Here is a 26,290-nt window from a genome sequence, read left to right on the forward strand (position 1 = left end):
AAAAGATCAACTGATTGCACTCACTAAAGCACAAACAGTTTCACAGATAAAGAGCAACAGACACTAAGTGTCAGATCTATAACCTGACATTTTCACTGGACAAAAATAAAAACACAGGGAGACGGTTAAATATTTTACAACTGAACAGAGAACTCTGCACAGGGACAACTCCTCATCTCTGTCTCCAGACCAGTTCTAACATGCTGCTTTGCAATTACATATTTATCACATTGAGGTGTAGTTTAAGTTACAAATCATTTGCATAGACAGAGTGGCAAACAGAAAACACAGCTGTCAACACAGTCAGTCACAAGTCAGTACTTAAACAATGGTGTCATCCTGCATTTCCAGCTCCAGAGATTCTCTGGGTCACAAACTTCAGTTCTTGTGTCCCTGTAGGTCATAAACCTTTGACCCTTAATCTTTGATGTACTTTCCTGTTAGGTGTCAACTGTAATCTTCAGGTTATCTGGTCCTCAACTCTGCACACTTCCTGCTGCTAACATCACTTAAAGACACACACACACACACACACACACACACACACACACACACACACACACACACACACACACACACACACACACACACGCACACACACACGCACACACACACACACACACACTCTAAGAGCAGACATAATTTCTTACAGTCCTAAGTATTTATATTTGTAGTGAACATAAAAACCTATCACTAAGCATATATACATATATATTTTCAATAGTAAATTATGTAAAATAAATGACAGTGATTGGCTGTAAATGTTGGGAGTCACCATGGTTACCATCTCCAGGGCTCAGGTTGGTTCCTCCCTATTGATCCTCTTTGTTTCCAACGTCGGCCCTGGAGACCAAGACAGGATGTGTTACTCTGTCAACCTTCATCTCTTCTGCTGCTGAGTGTCTGAAGGTATAATTGGCAACTTTTGCCTCCTGCAGGAGAGCAGCTGCAGGCTGAGAGAATGATGCCAAACATGGAGGGATTGAGAGAGATTCCCGTCAGGAGCATCAGGATGACAGAGGGCTGCTTCAAAAAATATCAGCTTCTGACTTCTTTTCTTTTCTCTACTGAAAATAAGTTTTTAAATTTTTTTGTTTTGCTTTAATTGAAAACCAAAACTACAACTCTGAAGCAAACACAACACATTCATATGTAAAAGCACAAAAAGTAAAAAAAGCTTTCATCCCACCAATGGTCAAATCACATCAAGTTTATTTAAATAGCATATTTCAGTAATAAGTTCAAGTTCCTTCACATGATAAAAAAATAAGCTGTGTGTTAAAAAAGAGCAGTAATAAAATGTTATCTAAACTCTAATAATCTATTTTGCAGTTGTTGTTAATCAAAGGCAGATCTAAACAGGTGGAGTTTTAACCTTGATTTAAAAGAAGTCAGTGTTTCAGCAGGTTTTCAGTTTTCTGGAAGTTTGTTCTCGTATACAGGAGCAGCTGAATGCTGCTTGTCTATGTTTGGTTCTGGTTCTGGTTCTGGTTCTGGTTCTGGTTCTGGTTCTGGTGATGCACAGCAGACCAGATCCAGAAGAGATCTGCTCATGGAATAACTCTCATCCTGTAGCTGGAGTTTCTACACTGTTCTCCAAAATGTTCATGTTTTGAACACATTTGCAATAGAAATGTTTTCATAAACTTCTTCTTCCTGGTTGGCAAATCTTTGCTCAGCCATTTATCACCAGTCTGTCTCTTTCACTGATCTGATTGAAAACCCATGATGACACAAACTATTAAATACAAGCAGAGTTTCATTTCAGAGGAAACTTATTACAGAGATCAAAACTCAGATTCCACCAGTGGATCACTAACATTTACACTTTGTTAACTTTTTATTTTATCTGTTTGTTTGCAGTTCAACAGGAAAAAGCACACGACTCCACCACATTCACATAAACTAAAGTAATATTAAGTTGTGCCTGTAGATCATTGAATTAGGATTAATCATTGTAAATACATTGATCAACAATTTCAAACAATACACAAGGAGTTTAGATTATCTTAAATTACAATATGGATGTTTTTTCTCTGTCTTTACTTTCCTTTAACATCGTTCATATCTGTCTCCACACCTTTTATCCAAACTAAAAACAAAGTAAAAAACTTAAAGTGACACATGAGCAAAAACGTTTGTTTCCAAAGATTCCAGATGATTAAAATGTTTCAGTTTTTTGTTTTTATCTCCAGTTTTTTGTTTTTATCTCCAGTTTTTTGTTTTTATCTCCAGTTTTTTGTTTTTATCTCCAGTTTTTTGTTTTTATCTCCAGTTTTTTGTTTTTATCTCCAGTTCTTGTTTCTTCCTGTTGTTTCTCATCTTGAACCAGAAAAACTGAAGTCATCTGAAGACGCTCAGATTCAGTCGAGTTCCTGCAAACAAACAGAAAGACTTTAATCAGAACAACACAAAATTTATTTATGTTTAGATGTAAATATGATTTCTGCAGAAATCTAAAGCATTTTTAAACTCTATACTTTTATCTGGAGTTCAATAAAATTCACTTATTGCTTTAATCTTAAAGTTTTTTATCCTAATTTATTCATTTTGGTTTTCATTCGTCTGATTAAACAGACTTATTTTAGAAACATGAAACTGTATTTAATTTTATGGTTTTGGTGAAAATACTTTTGTAACCAGACTGTGGCTGATGAACCAAATCAAAATACTTTATTTATCCAAACTCCTGTCACTTTATGTAACTCATTTCATCAACGTCTCTTCAAAACGTTGCTGTGAAGCAGCTCCAGTAGCAGTCTGTCTAATAAAGAGGCCTCTGACTGAAGTCTGTTCCTTTATAACAGTCTCATAACTATTACATCAGGTAAAGGTAAAGAAATGAGAACAACAATCCTGGCACAGCATCCAGAACCAGAGGGAAATATTGACCAAACAAATGATGAACATAAATCAGAACTGATGGAACAGAGATGCTGCAAAATGCTGCAACATGTTGCTGCAAAATGCTGCAACATGTTGCTGCAAAATGCTGCAACAGGAGCAGCACAATTTCAGAACTAGAACTGTTAAATCATTAATGAAGGAAAAAGTTCATTTGTTTGCTTTATAAATATATCGTAGTGCATTATGTAATGAATGAAAATTAGATTTAAAATTTAAAACAGTCTTAATTCGTTAGAGTTTAACAAAAAGCAAAACATTTCCTGATGATTTACTTACTGTTGGTTTGCAGCTCCGTTTTACCTGAGAAAAGAAAATATAGAAGACTTAAAATGATTTACATTAACAGTTATTTTTTATGCATTTGCTTATCTACCAATATAAATATTAACTACATAATGTATTTATTTAGTCACTTACTGTTGACGTGCTGCTGTTTTCAACCTGCGTTTCTTGATTACTGAGCAACAAAAACTTGGTAAAACACCTGGTTGGAATCAGATGATGGCATCATCAATACAAAACATGATAATGATTTTAAAACCAAACTCAGAGTCTTATCTTACTTCCTATGACTCCAAATATCAGTATCCACAGGAGGGATCCTCCAATTATTATTCCAATTGCTTTACTTGAGTCCATAACCTTCTCTGTGAAGAAAAAGGTCAGATTAAACCCACATGCCTCTGGATGGTCTTTGATTGATTCTACTATTAAACAAACATAAAGTTGTGGGTTTAATCTGCCTGTTACTGAAACGTAGTGCAGTAATAAAATATGATCTTTGAACCAAGTCAAAAGAAAATCACACGATGCTCCATTGATCTTTGATTTACACCATATGTGCGTACTTCATTCACTTTACACACCTTGACTTAAATTTAAAGGTCAATGAAGATAATATTTAGAAAATTTTACTAAGAATAAAGTTACTTACTTTTATGGAAATACCCTGTCTTCATGTTTCTGCCGCTGCTGATGGTGCAGCTGTACATCTGATCATCATAAGGCCTGTATGAAACCGTCAGAGAGCTGCTGATGCTGTAAAGCTGCTCTTCAGTCTGATGGACTGTGGGTGGGCTGTGGATCTTCAGTTCAGATGGAGGATTAACAGACCAGGTGAGTTCAGGTTGAGGATAAATCCCCTCTGAATAGCAGATGATTCTGTTTCCTATCAGCCTTATAATGATTTCTGTTATTGGAGCTGCAAACCAAGTAAATAAATAGTAAATAAATATTTTACTAACTAAACTGACCACAATAAAGCCAGTCTACCTTCAACCTTTAGCTGAATGAATGACATCCTTCTTCTTCTCTCTGTGCTGCTGAAGCAGACGTATCTCCCTTCATCCTGGATCTTCACTGCTGTCAGTTTTAAGGAGGCGTTTCCTCTGGAGATCAGATCCTTAAACAGAGACGTCCGACCTTTGACCTGCTGGTCCTCACTATCATAGTATGAGTGGACGTTATGTCCTGATGTTAAATGATCCCAGTGGATTACTGTATCAGAACTGGGATCAACATTACAGGGTAAAATGCAGCTCTGTCTGAAAACACAGATCACTGTGGGATCTACAGGAAGAGACGGAATGAAAACAGATATTTACATATTTACAACTTTGTAAATTTGCATTTTAAAAAAGTAAATTTGCAAGATATTTAAATGTTAACATGGAAATGTGAGCCGTTTCAGGTTTAAGTTTTTCTTTCACTTCAGCACGGAACAAAGCTGTTCTTTATTTTAGCTCTGACAATAACAGCAGAAACATTCAGCATGAAAACAGAGAACTGTCTTCATCCTTCACAGGTTTAAAAAATAAAACGACGTCTTTCTGTTCTTGAAGTTGTAGTTTGGAGGTTCTTGACAATGTTTTCAGATTCTTGATTGTGTTTAATGCCCAAAAACTGAATTTCTCTGCTCTTGCAAATTATGTATTTACCTTTAATATTTGAATAATCTTGGAGAGGCATGAAAAGAAACTGCTAACAGAACAACTGAAGAATGAATTTTCCTTCACTCTCAAAGTTTTAGTTTTTGGAATCATTTTAGTTTTAATAAAGCTCAGGTATCATTTACACCATTTTATTTCTGTAAACTATGATAAACTAAACAATTCCTAACTTTTTAAATATACACTTTATTATTTAAAACTCAAACTCGTCCCACCAAATTCACATTTTTATATTTAAAACATCACTACATGAAAAGTAAAGTCAAATTATTTGTCAATAAACTTGACTAAATAATTATTACATACCTCAATCTTTAAGTATAACATTTTTTATGTTCTTTTTTTGTCCACCGTTTAAAAAACTGATACTGTTGTTGAGGAAATGAGATCAAACTGAGAATAGAAGAAATATTTAACTTACCTTCATTTGTACCAGAACAAATTAATGTTTGGATCACCAAAAACAGAAAGAACAAAATCTCAACCATAATGCAAGTTATTACAGAAACATGGATCATAAATCATCCTGCCTGTGAAACAGTCTAAAGGATTTTACTTTCTATTTCATTTTTTTAACTAGTGGACACCAGCAGGCTGGTCTGACCGGTTTATAAGTCGATGAGGTAAACTCCTGTCAGGGAACTGGGCGGTTCTGTGGAGCTGCAGCTTCCCCACAGATTATCAACTATTACTGATCATTCTTATTGATCCTACACCAGAGGTGGGCAACTCCAGGCCAGAGGTCCGGTCTCCTGAAACCTTTAGATGTGTCTCCACTTCAACACACCTGAGTCAAATAATGAGGTCATCAGCAGGACTCTGGAGAACCCGACTCCACTGAGGAGATTCAGCTGTTGGATTCAGGTTGTTGGACCAGAGAGACTCTAGAGCTGCAGGACGCCGACCCTCCAGAACCAGGACTGACCACCCCTGTCCTACACGGTACGTCTAACCCTCTGTGTTCACCATGTTTCCTGTTCTTCCTCTTCCTGATGACCAAATGAACCTCATGAAGAAATGAATCTCATTGTTTTATTCACAGGTTCATTATCAGATGCTTCATTCGTTTCTATCTAGTGACGTCTGCTGCTGAAACTGAAACTGTTTTGGCTTTGTCCTCAAAATGTACTTTAACAAACATTACAAAACAGTCAGTGTCCAATATTATCACTGCAAACGTTACACCCCTTAGGAGTAAAAACTCTACCTGTAGGGGAATAATTTCATTTGACTGCAGCCTTCAGTGCAGCACAGACTTTAATTATCTTCACATTTTCTGAGTGTTTTTGTCTCAGATTTAATAAGGAAAAAGAAAATATATTTATCACAATAAATTACTGGAGGTTCTTCTCTTCTGTACCGACTGATCCACAGTTTGGATCTGCAGTGAAACATTCTGCACACTTTGCTACAAAAATCTGGTTTTTCACAGTGAAGAGCTGCAGCTCATTGCTCAGGTTTTCAGCTTGGTGAGGTTTTCACTGCTTGTTTCTGCATTTTTTAACATTTTAATGTTTCAGCACCAAGTCTGTGAAACTCTGTGTTCAGAACCTGACAGGCTGGTTTCTGTCTCACTGCTGCAAAAACACAAAATCATACCAAGAGTTATGATCTAGTTTTTAGTGCAAATGTTTCTGTACAGTTGAAATAAGATAAAAATACCTTCAAAGCAACTCTAGCAAGATAAAGCAACTTGTTTTAAGACAATAATTAACAATAACAAATTATCTTAACCTGTTGATGGATGAAAATGTAGCAGATTTACCTAAAAACAGCAAGAAAACCTGAAATATATCAATTTAGAAGAAATAAGTGCAACAACATGAAGTGCCTCATCTCAACATCAGTTCACTGGTTCTGTTTGTCTGACAGCAGCAGGTCAGAAAGTTCATTTAACAGAACCAGAATCTCCTCAGAGTTCTGGTTCAGATGGACCAGTTTGGTTCTGGTTCTGGCTCAGTTTCCCTGAAGCTCAGGACGCCATCGGGTCCATTATTCCCAGAGAGGTCAGCTCGTTTTCAGCTCCACCCAGTGCAGTTTAACCTGTTTGGTGACTCTGAGTTTCCTCTGTGGGTGGAGTCTCCTCCAGGATCCTGGGAAAACAAATGAGAGATTTTAGTCCTGCAAAACACTGAACAGCAAAAGTGAAATACTGGAAAAAACAGTTTACAGTGCAGCTGGTTTACCGCTGACTGCTGATTGGTCCATTTTCTGGTTGTTCTTCTAGCTGACTGCTGATTGGACCATTTTCTGGTTGTTCTTCTTCTAGATGACTGCTGATTGGTCCATTCCCTGGTTGCTGTTCTTCTAGCTGACTGCTGATTGGACCATTCCCTGGTTGCTCTTCTTCTAGATGACTGCTGATTGGTCCATTCCCTGGTTGTTCTTCTTCTAGATGACTGCTGATTAGTCTATTCTCTAGTTGTTGTTCTTCTATGGAAATGTTCTGCTGCCGGGATCGTTTGGACTTCCTGGACTGAAGGGAAACAGAAACATCCATCAACATTTCCACTGATCAGAATCGGCTTTAGTTTCAAAGTTTATTCAAACAAATGAAGAATTTGACTTCTAATAGTCTTTTTTTTCTCTTAAGATACATTTAACCATAAATATATGAATATTGGGAGATATTGTTTATAATTATGCATTTATTCACCGCTTCAACAGAAGAATAACTCAGGCTTACCTTGGTACATTTTTCAACACAGAACGGAACCGCCATGGTTGACACTGACACCAAAATGACTCCAACAACTATCCCCAGCCCCTGAACTCGACCTGAACACACAGCATGTTCACATCAAGACGTTCGGGTTTAATTTAAACTCTGCTTGTTTTTAAATGACCGGATGACTTTAAAACAATCACCTTCTGTTTTCGGGTTCTCCAGCCTGCTGGTCTGGTGGTTCCTGCGGGTTCTGACCGTGCAGACGTAGGTCAGGTCCGTGTCGTTGTGCGGAACCTTCAGGGAGCTGCTGATGTTGAACAGCTGCTGCTCGGTCCGCTGCACCAGAGTCGAGCTCTGGAGGACGAATTCGGACGGCGGCTCGGTGGACCAGGTGAGGTTCGGTTCAGGGTAGATCTCGTCCGAGCTGCAGACGACCCGGTTCTCTGCTTGTCGAAGGTTGACCGTCTTTACCGGAGCTGCGAGACATTTATTACAAAAACAAGAATGTCTTTTTATTTTCTAGTGTAAATATTTCCATACCTACGGTGGCCCTGAGGTGGAAACCACAACAACATCAACAAAAAACAATTACAAAACCACAACAACATTAACAAAAAACAATTACAAATGATAAAACCACAACAACTTTAACGAAACGGAAAGGGTTTGTCCCTGTTGGAGACCTGAGAGATCGCTGATTGGACGACAGTACTTTTGAACCGGAAGTTATCGCATGGGCGGGTCGGCCCGTTGTTGCGATACGTTATAGAGTCCGCCATATTGAAAGTGGCTTATCTACCAGCAAGTAAACGGACCGAACTTCGTAAAGTGCCGTTCTGCAAAGTATTTCAAGTTAATGAATTTCACTGACACAAACTGTCACACATTATTATATATAAGAATGAAAAAAACAAAACAAAGGACAACGTTTCACCAGCGGAACTGTTTTAATTACAGTTCCACTGGTGGATTATTTCACTAATAAAAATAAATTTTCTCCATGTTACAAGAGAAATAATCTGCCAGCTCTCATCAGTACTTTTTTTCTCAATCTGAAGGAATTGTTGACTTTAAATAAGCTCAAAAGTCACTTTTAAGTTTGTCTTATTTCAAGTTTACTAAGAAATTTGTAGTAGAAACTAGAGAAAAACATGAATGTTTGGCGAATTAAAGATAAAAGTAAAGAACAGATGGATCTGATGGCAGGTTCTTAGATTTTCAGGACATGATTAAGATGTTTAAATAATCTCCTGGTTCCCACCGTCCACTGAGACTCTGATGACTGCCAGCCTGGTTCCTGCTGAGGTGCTGCAGTTGCACAAATATCTGCCTTGATCCTGGACCTTCACTCCGGTCAGCAGCAGAGAGGCGTTTCCTGAGGACACCCGGTCCACAAACAGGGACGTCCGGCCTCTGAAGTTCTGGTTCTGGTGTTGGACTTGGTCTCTGCCGTCATAGTAAGAATGAACCACAGATTCTGCTGCTGCCAGACGAGTCCAGTGGACCGCCGGTTGGTCGGCCGGCTGGAAGCTGCATGGCAGGAAGCAGACCTGACTGAAAACACAGGAGACGTCTGGAGCAGACAGAAGAAATCTACATTAATATCCATGGAAATATATGAAATTAGATCAAAACCTAAACTTTTTGCTTTCCTTGTTTTATATGAATGTAAAAATATACAAGCAGCATCTGAAAGTAGAAAGAAATACTGATTTATTACTGCAAAAATATAAAATATTCTAGTTCAAAAATCTTATTGCTCCTGAAATAAAACAACACTAACAAATAACCTTTCAACAACATAAAAGAGTTTATTTTAAGTCAATAGCTTCTGAATATTGATGAAAAATTATTTGCTCCTCTTATAACAATTTTTTTTTCCCATGTTAGAAGTGAAATAATTTACCAGGATTTGATAAAAATCAATATTAAAGAACTATTGACTTAAAATAAGCTCCTGTAAAGTTGATGTCAGTTAGTTTTGTCTTGTTTAAACCGTATTAAGATATTTGTACAGGGAACTAAAGAAAACAGCTTGGTAAGATTTCGTGTTTCCTCCCAGACTATTATAATTCGATAATTAAACACTAGGTGGCAGCGTCGCACCGCCGGCTGTTTTCCTAACCGATTTATTTCCTCGTGCAGGTTTTGTTTTGTGTTGTGTTGTGTTGTAACCTGCCTGATGTTTCCACTTTGAGCTCTGATAGTTTTATTACAAAATAAAAATAACAATCCTGAGACAATCTTCAAATTGATTCTGTTACTATTTATTTATTTCTCAACACCCACCTGTTGTTTGGACCCAGTTTAATAAAATCTGTATCGATCTTTATATTACAGCCCTGTGATAATTTTCCTTCCTGTTCTGTTTGCTGTGTGATTTTGAAGGAATGTTTTCAGTCCGGTTCTGTTGGTTCTGTTTGTTGGTTCTGGTGTTTCAGCAGCTTCTGTCCTTCCTGTTGTCTCTCAGGTTAGTTTATTTATTAATGTTTGACCTCACCTTTAGGACGTATTTCAAAGTGTTTTATTAAACACAGAATGCAGTTATCATCTAAAACACTCAGCTGTGTCAAACTCAGAGCTTATTGGTTTGTAACAGTAGAAATATTTTTAATTTACATTAAATAACACCAAACCAGCATATTATTCTGGTTTCAGTTGTGATGCATATCATTTTTTATTTAAAATAATTGTCTTAGAAGTTACAACGAGTCACTGATTCTAATATCAGTCAAATCATTTAATCTGGTCTGTTTCCTGCTCTGGTCTCAATTATCCAACATCCCAGTAAAAGCAGGTGAAGCTGGATTAAAATAAATCTGAATAATCTGTAAATGTGTCTCTCACCTCCTCTGCAGAGGGTCCAGAAAAACGTCACGACGCCCCAAAACACGACACACTTCATCTCCGTCATCGTCTGGTCGGGTATCAGCCGACGGCTGAGCTGACGGGAGGGAAAAGGCGTGACGGAGATTTAAAACATCTCACCAAACTGGAATCATGAACCAGCTCCCATGTTGCTCCTCAGAGACAAAACAAGGAAACAAAAACTATCAGGCAGCTTCAGCCTCTACAGCAGAACAGGAAGAACATTTTATTCAAATCAGGAAGGTTTATGTTTTAAATAAAAGTAGGACTGGATATCAGGTCAGAATCTGTTTCTCACTGAATAAAGACTCGCTGTAGATTTATGTCAATCACAAACTGTAACAATCCTGGAAATATGAGAAAAGTTAAAATAATCATAACCTGTTAAAGAACTCATCATGAAGCCATAATGACATTAAATGTTGAACAAAATGCAGATTGGAGGTCAATGAGTCTTCAGGTTAACTTTGTTTTAAATTTATAAAGTTCTCAAATTCAGACCATAAAGTTCAATCTTTTGTCATTTCTTTTATATTTGCTCAATATTTCACTCCAACGTTGCAGCTTTTTGTTCATGGGGTCAAAGGTCAACAGCTGTAATCGGTGTGAATTATCCCTCATTTTTCTGAAATTTAGGAAATAGAAATACTTTTTGCTAAATGTAACTGACCTGAACAGGTTTAGTCTGATTTCAGGTCAGGCAGTAAAAAATGATCTGCGTCGTTTTGATGCCACAAAGTTTAAATGAGTTTAAATGAGTTTAAGTGTGTGAGTGTTGCACTCTGTAGGTCATTTTAAACTCCCACTGGCAGCTGTGGGTATTTTTAGAAGTGTGTCTGAGTGTCCAGAGTTTTGTTCTGTGGAAACTCCTCAGCTTGGCCCACATTTGGATAAGGCCAGTTTCCTCCAGCTCAACTCAGTGACATCTTTTCTTTTATTTAATATTTTATTTATTCTCTGTAGATGAATCTCATCAGCACCATATGAACAGAAAATATACATTTTCTATAAGAGTAGGAAACATGAGCAGGAGAAATATTAATTAAAATAATAACTTTAACTTCCCAAGTAATGATTTAATACTTTACTTTAAGTTAACAGTGAATGAATAAAGGAGAACATGTTAACTCCATGCAGAAAGACCCAGACCGGGAATCGAACCCAGAACCTTCATACTGCAAGGCAACAGCTCAACCAACTGCACCACCGTGCAGCCCCTGATTTAATGTGACAATGAGTCACCATTACTAAGGCATGACCTTTGACCTCTCCAGTCAGCAGTGTTTTTGTTTGTGGACTGATCTTTATTGTCAATGAAGCTTAAATTTAATTTGGATTATTAAAAAGGTGTTTCAAAGTGTAGCCTTATTGATATTAAGTGATATTTAATTAAAATTGAAATGTAATAAGTGTAAAACTGTACTGAAGTGAAACATTTCCATGTCTGAGTGTTTATTTTTATTTAAACTGGAGAATTAAACCATGAGGAGACGCAGATTAAAGCTGCTCTTAAAGGGGCGGTGTCGTGAATTTTACAGACAGAGTCATTTTATATTTATATTTTTATTGTTTAAAACATTCAACTTTCAGATAAAAATAAACAAAATGTCATGTGATGAGGAAGATCATTTAAAACTCTGTAATTAAAGCAAAATTATTTAGGATTATGGTAATCCTAATCCTAATCTTTGATCATTGTTTTCACCTTAATGGTAGTACCCTTATAGTTCTGGTGCGGCCCAGATAGAGTCCAGAGAGAATATATGGAGGGAGGGAGAGATTAGGGTGATGGTCAGAGGCTGTCCAACTCATCAGAAATATTAATAATATTTAAAAAGTAACTAAATCAAACATCTGGAAAGAGAAAACAGAATCAAAACAGAATTAAACATTATAGCTGAAACTTTGAGCAATACAGAGATTTAAAGTACAAAACATAAAATGTATGAAGACATAAAATAATAAAACAAACAGAGACAGAAACGTTTAACAATTACAAATCAGTCAAATTACCTTCATCTCATTTTAGTGTATTTATGTAAAACTTTAAAGTATTGCACGTTTCTGCTGCAGTAGTAAAAATTGCATTACAGCTGTTGGACTTTTAAATCTGCTGCATTCAGCAGATATTTTCATCCTCACATCAGATGGATCCATTTTTAAAGTCAGAAAGTGCAAATTTTACCAATTAGATCAATTTACAAGTAACAACTGATATTTTTAAACATTCTTAGAATTTGTTCTTCCGGCGTAAAGACAGAAAATAATATTATTCTTCATAATGTTTTTAAAAAGTGAGGTAGATAACAACTTAATACAACCCCTTCATTATTTACAGTGCAAAAAGTGTTTTAAATATATAAATTATTAAATCCAGTCTCAGCACCACAGAGCTTCATCTCAGGGTTCTGCCATCCTGTCATCTGTTGGTTCTTCCTCCCAAGGTCCAGTTGAGGTAACAAATCTTTGAGAAAAATCTGACAAACAGATTCTGGAGGATCCCGAAGCAGATCCTGCAGGATCCCAAAGCAGATCCTGCAGGAAGCTCTCTGACGGTCAGCAGGTCTCCTGGACGATAAAGAGCTCAACACACAGGAAGCTGTTCTCCCCGTTCTGTGACGGACGGCAGCGGACCAGAACAACGCAGCAGAAACGATTGTTCTTCAGTGTTTCTGAAGGTTTTCAAGACTTTACTTTAGAACGACAGCAAGGCAGAGTGAATGGGAGTCACATCAGATCAAACATGATGCTGGATTTCTTCTCTTGTGTCTTTAAAACTTGTCACTGGAAGGTCGTATCCTAATTTAAATTTTTCCCCCCAATTTTTCATGGATTCACTTCATACCTTGTTGAAGGTTTTTAATGTATGAATGATTTATAGATCAGAGTTGAATGACGTTCAACTCTGATCTATAAAAGAATTACTGGATTATAAATGGATGAATAAGCAGCCAGAGTCCAAAGAAAAACAGTTTGTCTTTTAAAACCATTTTTGCTGCCTTGACGTCTGATTCTGTGGAGTTGGTTGTTCATCGTGGCTCAATCTGAGGCCATAAAAATAGTTCTTGGATCGACTCTGAGTCCAAACCGGACCAGAACGAAGAACCGGTTCTGTTCTCTCAGAGACTTAAAGATTCAACTTGGTGACACATGGGAGCAGGCTGGTATTTCTTAAAGCAAAGCATCTGAAAACAAAGCAAAATTCCTCAGTTAGTCATCATGAACTTATTGGAGGAAACATTTATCAGTAATAAATAAATTATCTTAATATCTGCTTCAAAGTCTGGTTAAATGCTACTGTTTATCAAATGAGTTTAGCATGTAATTTAATCTATTTTCAAATTATAAATTTGAAACAATAATAAACAATAACAGATACAGAAAAGGAGAAATAATCCTACCTTCTGTCTCCATATATAAAATGCAGCTGCAATGGCAATTATTATTATTATGATTACTGCAATCACTACTGCAACAACGACTGAAGTCCCTCCATCTACAACAGAAAAGAAAAATAACAAAGAGAAACAAATTTTACACAAGTTATGTGTAACACAGAGACTGCACATAAAAACAAAAGTGAAAATATGTTTTAGTTGTGGTTTCTATACATCTATAGAAACAAACTACAGATGATGATTTTTCTACTGGCTCAGAATCTGTTTCCTGTTTCCTGTTTCCTGTTTCCATCTGGTTCTCCTCTCCAGACGTATTTAGGTATCAGAATGATGGCGCCTGGTTTATAGTGACGGGTTCTGGTTCGCTGAACGAACCACAGGTGTGAAAACGGATTTAAAATCTTTTCTTCTTGTTGTTTCTCATGATAAACCAGAGATTAGGAGCAATAATCTGGATCTTACTTTCCACTAAATGTAGCGGTGTCGTTGCCATGGCGGTTTCCTTGGCATTACTGGATTCACAGGTGTACGTTCCCTCATGTTTCGGCTTTAGACCTATCAGTGTCAGGGTTCCTTGTGATGAAACCTCCTTCACATGCTCCGCCCACTCCGCTGTCGCCTCAAACGCTTCACCTCGGCTCTGCGTCAGGATGAGATCGTTGTTGTTGAATCTCCAGACGATCCGATCCGGAAGAGCGTCCAAACGCTGACACTCAACTGTTGTTTCTGTGGTTGAACTGTTTATTTGAGCTAAAAGTAAATAAACACACAAGATTTAACAACTAAACACGAATATTCACCAGAAACAGGAACATGGCCGCCTACCCTGCTCCATCAAAGTAGCTTTCTTCTGGTCTTTGGTTGTGCTGATGCTGCAGGTAGCAGCATCATGAGGGGCGTTGAGGTTATGAGGTATGGAGCTGCTGATGCTGTAAAGTTGAGAGTCAGTGGTCAATATGTTGGGTTTTTCTGGTGGATCATACTGGGAGCCGATGGTCCAGGTGAGTTTGGGTTCAGGGTAGATCCCGTCTGAACTGCAGGTGAGTTTATCCTTCGACTTCCTGATGGTGACTTCTTTAATCGGAGCTGAAACAAAAACACATTTAAACCCGAGTCAACAGTTTTATGGGAACATCAACCTGTGATGGGGACGTGCTTCCTTCAGACATTTTCTGGTTTATATTGTTCAGGTATTTCCATGTTCATTTCTCTGTATTTTATGTAGTTTAACTCATTTTTCTCTGTTGTTCTGGTTTGAATCCGTACATCTGACCAGTTCATCATAGTTCCTTTCCATTCTTTAGTTTCTGGTTTCTTAAATAAATATTTTCCAGTCTTTAGTAAAGTTTATGATTCCTACTCATCGCTGTCAGAGTGTCTCAGACTCTCACGTCGTTTCCAGTCACTCTGTCAGAGGAAATAAATAGTTTGGCGTCTGGAAGGAAAAATTTAATTTAGACCAAACTTGGTTCCCATGGAAACCACTGAAGAGATAGTTTGAGTTACACCCAGTATATGTTTGTGTTTATTATTTATGTTACAGTTTATTATTTATTTTGATGCCTTATTGTTTGGGTATTATTTATAATTATTTACCCAGAAACTAAACAAATTGATAAAAAAGAAAAAAGACAGATGAATTACAAGAATAAAATCCCAGACATAACTGCAGTTAGTTTGTTTTATCTATAATGTAAACAGTAAAGGTGTGGAGATGGAGCCCTGAGGAACACCATCAGCTGCAGATCAGAACTGGAAGTGAAAGAATCTTCTCACCTGGAATATTTCAGATGACTGAGGAGTTTTATCATAGTTTCAGGAAAGAATTACTTTCTGTTTTATTTTTGAAATATATTTTAACCATTTAACCTTAATCTTTTTTTCTTTTTTTGGTTTATTAGTAACATACAGGAGGAATTTTCTTAAGTAATTGTGAAATAATGACTGTTCTCTGACCAGAAGAGGGAGTTTTAAAAAGTAAATTCCTCTTTTTTCACCTTAAAGCCTGAGGAATTTAAAAACTGTAATCAAACATTCTTCACCCAGATTACAGGGTTTTTTTTTACTCCTACATTTTGGCCTCATGCTGTTTCCTGCTTTCGTTCTGAACGATTAATAACTCTTGATGTTTTATTTGGTCTATCGGTTTATTTCTTTTATTACTTGTGTCAATAGGACCCTGTTGTTTTAATAAAACGTCTGAGTTTTTTTAAGATTTGTAACTTTCCACAGACTTCAGGGTTTTCCAGTATCAGCTCCGAGGTTCACAACCTTGAACAAAACTATCGGCCTCTTCTGGCAGCGTCTCTGTCCAGGTGCTGACCGAGGTCAGAACCAGGCGAACACAAACGTTTTTCTCTAAAATACAAACTCATTTTGTAACATAAAGTTTCCAACTTGTTGCTGGTCCTCAACAGTTTCTGGCTAAAAGATGCCAAACCTCTGACTGATTCCTGAGCTGCTCACTGGATCAGGACTCAGCAGTTTGAACCTTAACTAACTTTACAAGATGATGAAATGGGATTTTGAGCTGATTATTGTTTAGACAGAAATGCAGCCGTTTCAAAAACTGTCTCAACTAAAATCAAATCCTTGTGGCCATTTTCTTTCCTTCTGAATCTGAAGAAGATATGAAACCCAGTGAAACCAGAGACTCCCAGAGGGAACAACTAATTATTCCATCCAGTCCAACTTTACCTATGAAACACTTTAAAACAACTTACAGTGAAAACATATTTTAAAAAAAATACTTGTATGTATATGTCAGTATCAACTCTAATTTGTGTGTTTGCTAACAAGCTAGCTTCTATTAGCTATGTTAGCTAGTAAAATGTTTTCCTTGGATTTTATGTATTTGGTCAGCTGGTTCTACCGCTGTGTTCTCTGCACAATGGCTGCTGGACAAACAAGTGTTTTGTTGTTGATTTACCATCCAGAAACCACTTGCTGCATTCTTGCTGGTTGTGCAGGAGGCTCCACCTCTGCTTTTCAAAGATGTACATCTATTTGTGGCCATTTTCACATAATGATTGTAAAGGTTAAGATGGGGGCGTGGCCAGCAGCTGATATGGATTTAAAGTGACAGACGCCCTAAAACAGCTCCTTCTGAAACTAAAGACTCATTATCTAAGACAGAGTTTGTGCAAAAATATGGAATGAACATGTTTTGTATAGGCCATTTAAAGGTCTTAAATTAGACCTACTGACTATGTTAGAAATGTAGCTGTGCAGGTTTTAAGGTGTGTCAAAGATTAACATGATGATGGACTTTAGTCATTGAGTCAGAGTCAGTCTGCATTGGGAAAGACGTGTTTCAATGCAGCTGAGTGTTTGAGAGAATCCAGTGTTTGAATGTTTTCTTACCATAAACCTTTAACTGGATGTATGTCTCCTTGTTTCCGTTGACGGTGCTGCTGTAGCACTGATATCTGCCTTCGTCCTGAACGGCTACGTCTCTCAGCCGCAGTGAGGCGTTGCCCCGACCCAACTGCTCAGTGAACAGCGACGTCCGGCCTTGATACCGCTGGTTCTGCAGAGTCAGCTGATCCTGGTCGTAGTAGTAGGAGTGAACCTGGATTTCTCCTGGCTTAACGATCCAGTGGATGACGACCTGACTGCCAGTATTAAACGAACAAGGCAGGATGCAATCGGTTCTGAACTGGCAGGAGACCTCAGTATCTGAAAGACACGAAGGAGAAAATATTGGGGCTGGTCACTGAAAAACATCGACCTTTTTTAAGGCTGAGCAGCATCAAACTGTCGGATAAATGTCTGTTAGTTCACGCAAAGGTCTGACTGAAACATGAATATTTAACTAGACTGAGAAGATGCTAAACTAGAGATGAAGATTTGATAAAGATTTATTATACATGACATAGAAGCTATAAATTCTTTATGTCTTGTTGAAGAAAAGCTTCTCCAGTTCAGATTGAGAAGAATTCATGGCCAGTCCTGTAAGTTTTACAAACACGACTCAAACTTTATTAGTATCAATGAGTGAAAACATTCATTGATATTTTACTGTCAGTCTGTTTCAGCTCAGGAAATGCAGTTTGAGAGCTCTGGTTTAGATGAATGAGTGAATGAATGATTTCTGAAGATGTGTTGGTACTTTAAACAGTCGATGTTTCCAGATGTACTTTGTTCAGTCCGACTGAACTGGAGTTATTTTATAAAGAAACACTGGAAGAGTTTTTAATCTCTAGATGTGCAGAACTGGTAGAAAAAAAACCTGTTGTGGTTCTGCAAATACAAATAACATCATGATATTTAGATATTCAATTCATTAGAGAAATACTGAGAACCATTTGGTTTTACCTCCATTTCACAACCTGCTGTGATATTTAGCTCAGTTTGGTTGCTCCATGTTCTCAGTTAAACTCCTCTGTAAGTTTTTAGCAGAGCGAAATTTCAAACTTGTGGAACCACAAACCTGAACTTCAAGATGCATTCCTGCTGCAGAAGTCATTCGTTTGATTGTACTGGAGGAAGAGTTATCTAACACACCCTGACTGAGTTACGTTTTGGTTTTACAGCCAAATATTATTCCTGTTCTGGAGGCGTCGGTCAGGGTTTCTCTGATTGGTTTGAATTATGTCTGGCCTTTATCATTTCTGTCACCATTTACCAAAACTTATGACACAATCATTCCTGATTTATTTAAAGGTGTGTGGTTGTGCAGAAAGACACACTTGGAATAATTTTTATTTACATCCAGAGCCAATAAGGAAACAAAAGTAACAAAGATTGTCAGATAGAAAGATGACATGATTGTTAAAGAAATGAAGAATATCTTCATGTGAGAATGTTACTCATCCAGTATGACAAGAAAAAAACTGAAACTAAGCCTCCATCTTTGATACAACAAAACTAGTTTAACATTTTAAAGTTTAGTTTTTCTTTAACCCTCCTGTTGTCCTCAGGTCAAAATGACCCACCACTGTGTTAAAATGTTATTTTAGGACAACAGGAGAGTTCAAGCCTTTTCTAGACAGCTGTGATCTAGACACCTATCAACCACAGAGATTAGATAGGTGGACATTCCAGGTCAAAGTTTCTTGTGTCTGTATCCAAAACTTTTTGGACATTTCTACAGTTTCTTAGCATCTGAAGGCTAAACGCATTTTGTTTAAACATCGTTGGGGTGAATAAAATAAAAGATTTAGTCACATTACTTATTGGATTTACTTTGTTTTCCTCTTTTTCAAAGTGAAATCTACCACAACAACATGAGGATAAAAACACAACATCAGGAAAGGAAAGAGTGTAAAAGTGAATCTCACCTCCTGATGTAAAAGTCCACAAGTTAAAAAAACCCAAAATCAGAAAGAACCTGAAGACGACCATGTTGTCTCGACTCACACCTTGTCAGACTGGAAATGTTTAACTGAGCAGCTGACAGGGCAGAACGTCTCCTCCCACTACTGCAGCCTCTTATTAATGTTTTATTAAGCCTTTAATAAAACTGGAACTGATGCATTAGATTTTATTTAACCCCACAAACTGAGTTTATTTCTATCATTACTGGACTTTGTGGTTGGAGGTGGGAGCAGAGCAGACTGTTGGGGTCACCAGTTGGTTTAGGTAAATTGTTCAATATATTTATTGTCATTATTGTAGAAATTGATGGTGGCCTCCAATGATCAGCTGATTCCATCGTTTCATTTATTACCTATAACAGTGTTTTATCCTCCAGCACTGTTATGGAGCAGAAATACGTACAAAGTTCCCCTTACAGTTTCAGACTGCTGTATTTTAAAAGGTTAATATTCTGGTTTGTTCATTATGAGGGCATTCTGTTTTTACCCAGAATGCCCTGCGCTGTAGTCCACGTCCTGCTTTTGGAACAGTCTCCGGTCCGCTTGGCGTTCACATACAGTATGTATATTATTATAATTCACTCTTTCATCTATAACACCACACTTCACCAGCCTGGTGTTCATAAAACAATAATTAACAGAGAACGAGAGTTTAGAGGGAGAGGTCAAAGGTCAACAACAAATTTAGTTCCAGAGTCCAATTTTAAAACATGACAAACAGAAAAAAGCAGGAAAACCAGCAGCATGAGAAGATTCAGCAGCAGGCAGGTTAAAGTGGAGGAGCAGAAACTGGGCAGAGAGACGGTGGAAATAAAACCAGGAGAGACGAACAGATGAAAGAAAAACCATAAAATCATTAAACTGAACATGAAACTTGATGAGATGAAAGAAAAACCATAAAATCATTAAACTGAACATGAAACTTGACCAGATGACTCAACATGCCAAACCCATAAGTTATAAAATGAAGTTCAGGTGGAAATGATTCTGCATTATGAGCTCCTCTTATGCAGTTATTCATAAGATATTAAAATAATCTGTTTTACTGAAGTCACAATAAAACTGATTCTGTTTGATTTAATAAAAACTTTATTCATCACACGTTTAAAAGGCAGGTTACACCTTCAGTATAAAATATATATCTCCTCTGTTAAAGATGAAAAATGTAGAAAAATCTTTTAATGTAATTTTAATTTGTTCTGATTTAATCAGGTGGGGTTAAAATCCTACAAAACATTTTATAATGTATAATGGGATTCATTTTAGTGATTTTTATTTATTGATGTGTTTTTTTAGATGATCAGTGCTGAGAGGCATTTCTAACCTCGTTTTGCCCCAAACGCATCAAAATAAAAACAAACAAAAGCATTTCTGAGAAAATGTTAAAGTTTAAACCCAGTGGCAAACCGGACCTGAGTTCCTGCTGCTGCCATGCGCAGTTAGGATGAGTAAAATGTGAAAGAACAGCAGCAAACAGATGATCAATAAACATCAACTGATTGATTGATTGATCAACTTATAACATTTTAACTGCGTCTGTGTGGTTCAGTCAGAAAACGCTCCCTGTGGCTCCTGTCAGGCACGGTGGAGGACCCGTGATGCTGCGGTGCCTCATCATCAGACTTCACCTTTCATCAGATCCAAAACAACTTTCTGCCATGTTTCTGTTGTCTTTAGACTCAGGAAATGAACATAATAATCCTCCACAGTCTGAATCCGACTGGATTGGATTTTATCCTCAATAAAATCTGGATTTATTCAGACTGAAGATTTTTAGAGAGTTATGAACTGCAAAAACTTTCAAATCTCATCCTGTATTTTTGATCTAATTTGTAATGTAAACATTTAGTAGAACTGAAATAAAACTGAACTTTACAGCAGGATGTAGGAGTTTATTTTAAGTCAGTATCTTTTTTTTTATTTTGACTTAAAGGTCTAGTTCCACTGGCAGATTATTTCTACTGATAACATTGGAAAAGTGAAATAATCAATAATCTTTTTATCAATATTAAAGACTTATTGACTTAAAACAAGCTGCTATATCTGAAAAGTTACTTATAGTTTAGATTTGACTCATTTCATTAAGATATTTGCACTAGAAACTGAACCAAAAGGCTGAATGAGATTTTGTGTTTTTGCAGTGTATGATACTGACTACTTATTTCCTCTCCACAGAACCCCAGTTTAAGCTCCAAACCATCATTTTTGGCGCTCCTGGTTCTTTTTATGCCAGTAAATTTCCGCTGCAGCTTCAGCAGAGTCAGGACTCCCTGCAGCAACATTCAGACTCAGATTAGAGAAAAATAAATTCAACAAGTTCATTCAAAGATTCTCTGAAGCTCCGAAACCTGATGAGACATTAAAAAGCAGCTTTTAGGGACTTTACTGTCCAGTTTGAGCATCAGCAGTATGAAAAGCAGCTCATCTTCTTCTGAAGGCAGAGGAAAGTTTAAAGTTTCAGTTCAGTGTCCAATCAGTCCAGTGATGCTTCGGTCAGACAGCCGGTTACTGGGAGGCGTCTCTATCTGAAACACATCAAAACACTAAAATTAATTTATAATTTTAAATTATCTGCTTGGTTTACACTGAAAAAACACAAAATCCTACCAAGTATTTTGGTCTAGTTTTTTTAAGACACTTGAAATTAGAAAAAATTTACTTAGAAGTAACTTTTCAGCAAGACACTGGAGAAAGTTTTAATTTAATAATTATTTTTTAAAATCAAATTAAAGACTAGTTCCACTGACATATTATTTTTCCCATAACTGTAATAATCTGCCAGTGGAACCAGCACATATTCATCAATAAGATGATATTGATTAAAACCAGCTCGTATTTGTTTCTGAAAAGTTATTTATAAAATAGTTTTGTTTGCTCCAGAAACCAAACCAAAAATACTTGATAAGATTTTGTGATTTTGCAGAAGAAATCTTTATAAAAGATCGATTTAAGCCTTTATTTCAGAACATTGTACATTTATTATATTAATGTTTGAATATTTTCATAAAACCTAAATAATTCTGGTTTAATCTGACCACTTTATTCGAAGACAAATGACTGAAAATAATCAGTTTAAATTGATGTTTATTCATGTTAGCATCAAGCTACATTTGTTTCTTAATGTACAGAAATGGATGATGACATCAAAAGAAGATGATGTGAATGTAAGACTTTATAAAGTATAAAAATCTATTTTTAAGTCGTAATTTCTCCATAATTTACCATTAAATAACAAACTACGTCATTAGAGCAACGGCCTGCTGATTACAGCAATGTCCTCTGGCGCCATCTGGTGGAGGATTCCTTAAATACATGTTCAGGTTGTGTTTATGGAGACTGACCTTTGACCCTGTTCAGCTCCGTCTCTTCATCAGTCTGGCCTCTGGGCTTCTTGTCTCTTCCTGGTAGTCGAGAACACACACACACACACACACACACACACACACACACACACACACACACACACACACACACACACACACACACACACACACACACACACACACACAGGTTTTATTTCAGCATCCAGTTAAATCTTAATTATTGAACTGAAATCAATTCATTCTCGTTTTATTGGCATCAACGTTAGAAAATAATAAGAATGTTATTTTAGGGTTATTAATAACCTTAAAATGTTAAAAATCACTTTAAGTTAAAGGATTAATTTTATCAAATTTAAAAATCCTCTTATTTTTGAAAATGTTTTTTTATCTTCTTCTGAACCTTTGACCTTTACTGACTCAGTCACTCTGACATGAACTAATTAAAGTTTAATGTAACAAAAATGGAGAAATTATAAAAAACAAAGTTAAAATCCTCTGAGATAAAGATAAAAAATACAACTGATGAAGAAAATTAAAGTAGAAATAAAATAAAATTATCTTCTTTTTATCTTTTCATTTGTATTTTTTTCATCATTCAGTCGTTTTAATTTCTGTATGAACTAAAGTTTCCAGCCCAGAACTGAATATTTGCAGTGAAGTTCTGCAGAGTTCTGTCAGCAACACAAACCTCTGAAAAGCTGCTTTTACTAAAATTACAGGTCTGCCGAGACCAAAACTGGTTTTTCCTCAAAACTGTGCAGCTGGCTGAATATTCTGGTGCTTTCAGTTAATTTGCCGTCTCACCTCTGAGCTTCAGGAAGGCCAGTAATCCTGCCAGAACCAGAACCAGGCCGGCAGCCACCACACCCAGGATCCACCAGTATGACGGCTTCTCCGCCACGCTGCGCTGCCCTGCGACGCAACAGAAGCAGCAACGCTTAGAAACACGACGGCAGCAGGACTGGGACATGACAGGATGATAACAAATGATATCATTTGTTTCCAGGAACAGAGCAGAAAGGTCAGGGAGAAAGTTACACAGAAGATCAGGAAACAACGTCCCAGGTTTTAAAAACTTCTTAAAATGAAACAGTAGAAGAAACTGCAACGACGTAACAAGAATGTCTAGAGAATCCTTTATACTTCTAAAAAACCTTAAAATGTACAAAATCTGCAGCAGGATGATTTACATTAAAGCATATTGATGTGATAGAATGGCCTAGTCAAAGTCCAGACATGAATCCAATTGAGAATGTGATGTAAAAATGAATAAATTTTGTTTTCAGAAGCTCTCCATCCAATCTGGCAACATGTTCTCTAACGGGGGCTAAATACAAGTGCATGCCGCACTTTTCAGGTTTTTATTTTCAATGGGAACTTCAGCTAAGAGCCACTTTCTGTCAGATAAAATGTTTTATAGTAAACTGTTTTTAAGAGCTCTGAATATGTCAGAAACTCTTCTGAACAAATATTTTCAATAAAACTTTTCTCTTCTCAACATTTAACTTTATTTAAGTCTTAAATATTTACTGACAAAACGCAACTTTGACACGATTTTACGCATTTTCTTCCTTAAGAGTTCTACGTTTTCCTCATTTCTTTATCTGATTTTGAACAACCTGATTCATTATTCTGAGGAGATTCTGTCAGCAGCGAGTTCTGGTTTAAACGCTGTCAGGGTGTGGTGGCCAAGCGGTAAGGCGTTGGTCTCGTAAACCAAAGATCGTGGGTTCGATCCCCATCCATACCTGGAACAGCTGCTTCAGTTTCTCTGTCTGGTTCAGGAAACTTTTCTCCTCTTTAATAAGCAACAGAAGATCAGCTTGGTGCCAGCAGCTTGTTGTTGGGTGGGATTTGAACAACGTTGACAGTTTTTAGTGATAAATGGGTCGTTGATTTATTTAGGTTTATTTTAAACTTGTATTGATGGTTTTGGTTATTGGTTCAGTAACTCTGATGTTTACTCTCTGAACTGCCGTGTTGCTGAAATGTTCTCTGCTAGTAAAAGTAACTCTTCAGTCTTTAGGTTGGAGAAGTTCAGACCAGTTCAGACCAGTTCAGACCAGTTCAGACCAGTTCAGACCAGTTCTCCTAAATCTGGTTTTTAATGTGATTTAAATTAATGTTGAGAGAATTGAACCATTTCTCCTCGTTGTTGCTGCCAAGCTGCTGAATTATTGTTTTTTGTTGTTTGGTTTAAGGTGGCAGTAGTTAAATGTTATTTAATATAAAACATTAAGTTTAAATGTGTGGTAATTTCAGTAAATTTGTGTTGAAACTCATTAGGTTTGGTTAAATGTAGATACAAGCTGATCGTTGGAAATGAATCTTTATTCCTCTGGAGTTAATTCAACCAACGAGGTTCAGTTTGTTTATTTGAATCTTGTATTTATGGAAATTCTCCATTTATTGTGAACTGATTTGGGTTTGTGTTACCTTTTTGATTTTAGTTCTTTGTAAAACGTGTCCACAGTAAATGGCTGTTGAAACCAAGAATGGTGTTAAAACTCGATTAACTCGAGAGGAGAAACATTTCCTCTAATTTAAAACATTTTTCCATCCATATTTGTTGCAGTTAACCTGCTGGTGTGGTAAATTTCAGGTTATTGTTAAAAGAAAGAGTTTTTTTATATATACTTCCATTTTAAATCTTCCAAAATAAACACAGTTTGTTCTGGAACCGTGTTCTGGTCATTACTGGCTGCAGCAGGTTCATGTTGCTCTGGGATTTTACCATGCGGGTCGCTGGTGCTGATGGTGACTTGGCTGCGCTCCACGTGTCTGCTGAACTTCTCGGAGAACTCGCAGGCGTAGCTGCCGCTGTGCTCCGAGTGTCTGGGGTCCATCAGACGCAGAGAGCCGTCTCCGAACTTGGCCTTGTAGATGTCCAGCTCCAGGTGGCCGTCCCAGGACGGAGCAGACACCTTCCGGTCCGACTGGCTGTTGTAGCTGAGGATGAGGGTGGAGTTGTCCCCTCTGGAGAAGGTCCAGTAAAGGGACGGGTTCTTCAGGTAAGTGGGAGCCGAGCAGCGAATGGTCAGGTCTCGTCCCTCAGTTCCTGCTATTTCTGTAAAACACCAGAAGCAGCAATAAATGTTTCACAGTCAAACTATCTGCCTTTATTTATTTCTATTTCTTGAACACAGAAGCTTTTTGGAACCATGAAAAAAATTATATTATTGTCGACTTAAAGTTTGTCAGATAAGCTGAGAAACAGGTCGGAGTTTTCCAGCTTAATGTATTAATAAAGCTGTGTGTCATCATGTTATGTTTCCTGAAACGTTTAGAAAGAAACAGAATAAAAACCGGACCGAGGACAGAACCGTGTGGAACACCATATCAGACAACCTGGAGTTTGCTGGGAGGATTTCAACCTCAGAGTTTTAAATAACTTAATAATAAACTTTGACTGAATTCATTTTGTTTAGTGCTTTTATATCCAAACTAAAAGTTCTTGAATCCGATTCATGTACCTGATGTTTCACAGCTTCAGTTTATGTTGTGTTTGTTGCTGGAGGATTTTAATCTCAGTGTTTTGTGTACTTTTTATGTAAAAAATATTCTACGTTTGTCCTTGTTTTTGCTCCTGGTACCTCTCTCCCTGAGCGACGCGGTCCAGGTCGACCGGCTGTAGGAGGTGGTCATTTTGCAGATGTAGATGAGGTCGGGTCGGCCCTTCAGCTTTGTCAGCCGGCTGTCCACAGAGAACAAACCGTTCTCTTTAGCCTGCTTGCGCGTGATTGGCCGCAGGTCTTCGAAGGTGGGCGGTTCCGTCGCCCAGGTCACGCGGGGAGCCGGGAAGACGTCCGGCACGAAGCATTTGATCTCCTCGTAGCCGCTGAGCCGGGACCGCTCCAGA

The 26,290-nt window shown here is 37.3% G+C and overlaps 1 protein-coding gene and 1 non-coding gene across 2 annotated transcripts; one reads left to right on the plus strand and one right to left on the minus strand.

The window, feature by feature from the left end:
* Nucleotides 1–6,461: 6,461 nt before the first annotated feature.
* LOC122824445 (programmed cell death 1 ligand 1-like) lies at nt 6,462–10,556 on the minus strand. Its single transcript, XM_044105154.1, has 6 exons — nt 10,372–10,556; nt 8,786–9,097; nt 7,725–8,000; nt 7,543–7,634; nt 7,043–7,332; nt 6,462–6,949 (listed from the first exon to the last, which is right to left on the minus strand). Exons 1-6 carry the CDS (start codon nt 10,436–10,438, stop codon nt 6,895–6,897), a joined length of 1,092 nt encoding a protein of 363 aa, XP_043961089.1. The 5' UTR covers nt 10,439–10,556; the 3' UTR covers nt 6,462–6,894.
* Nucleotides 10,557–24,109: 13,553 nt separating this feature from the next.
* trnat-cgu lies at nt 24,110–24,181 on the plus strand. Its single transcript has one exon. It is a non-coding gene; the product is annotated as a tRNA-Thr (tRNA).
* The last annotated feature ends 2,109 nt before the right edge of the window (nt 24,182–26,290 follow it).

The sequence above is a fragment of the Gambusia affinis genome, linkage group LG21 (genome assembly GCF_019740435.1).
Source record: "Gambusia affinis linkage group LG21, SWU_Gaff_1.0, whole genome shotgun sequence".
NCBI classification, from domain to species: Eukaryota; Metazoa; Chordata; class Actinopteri; order Cyprinodontiformes; family Poeciliidae; genus Gambusia; species Gambusia affinis.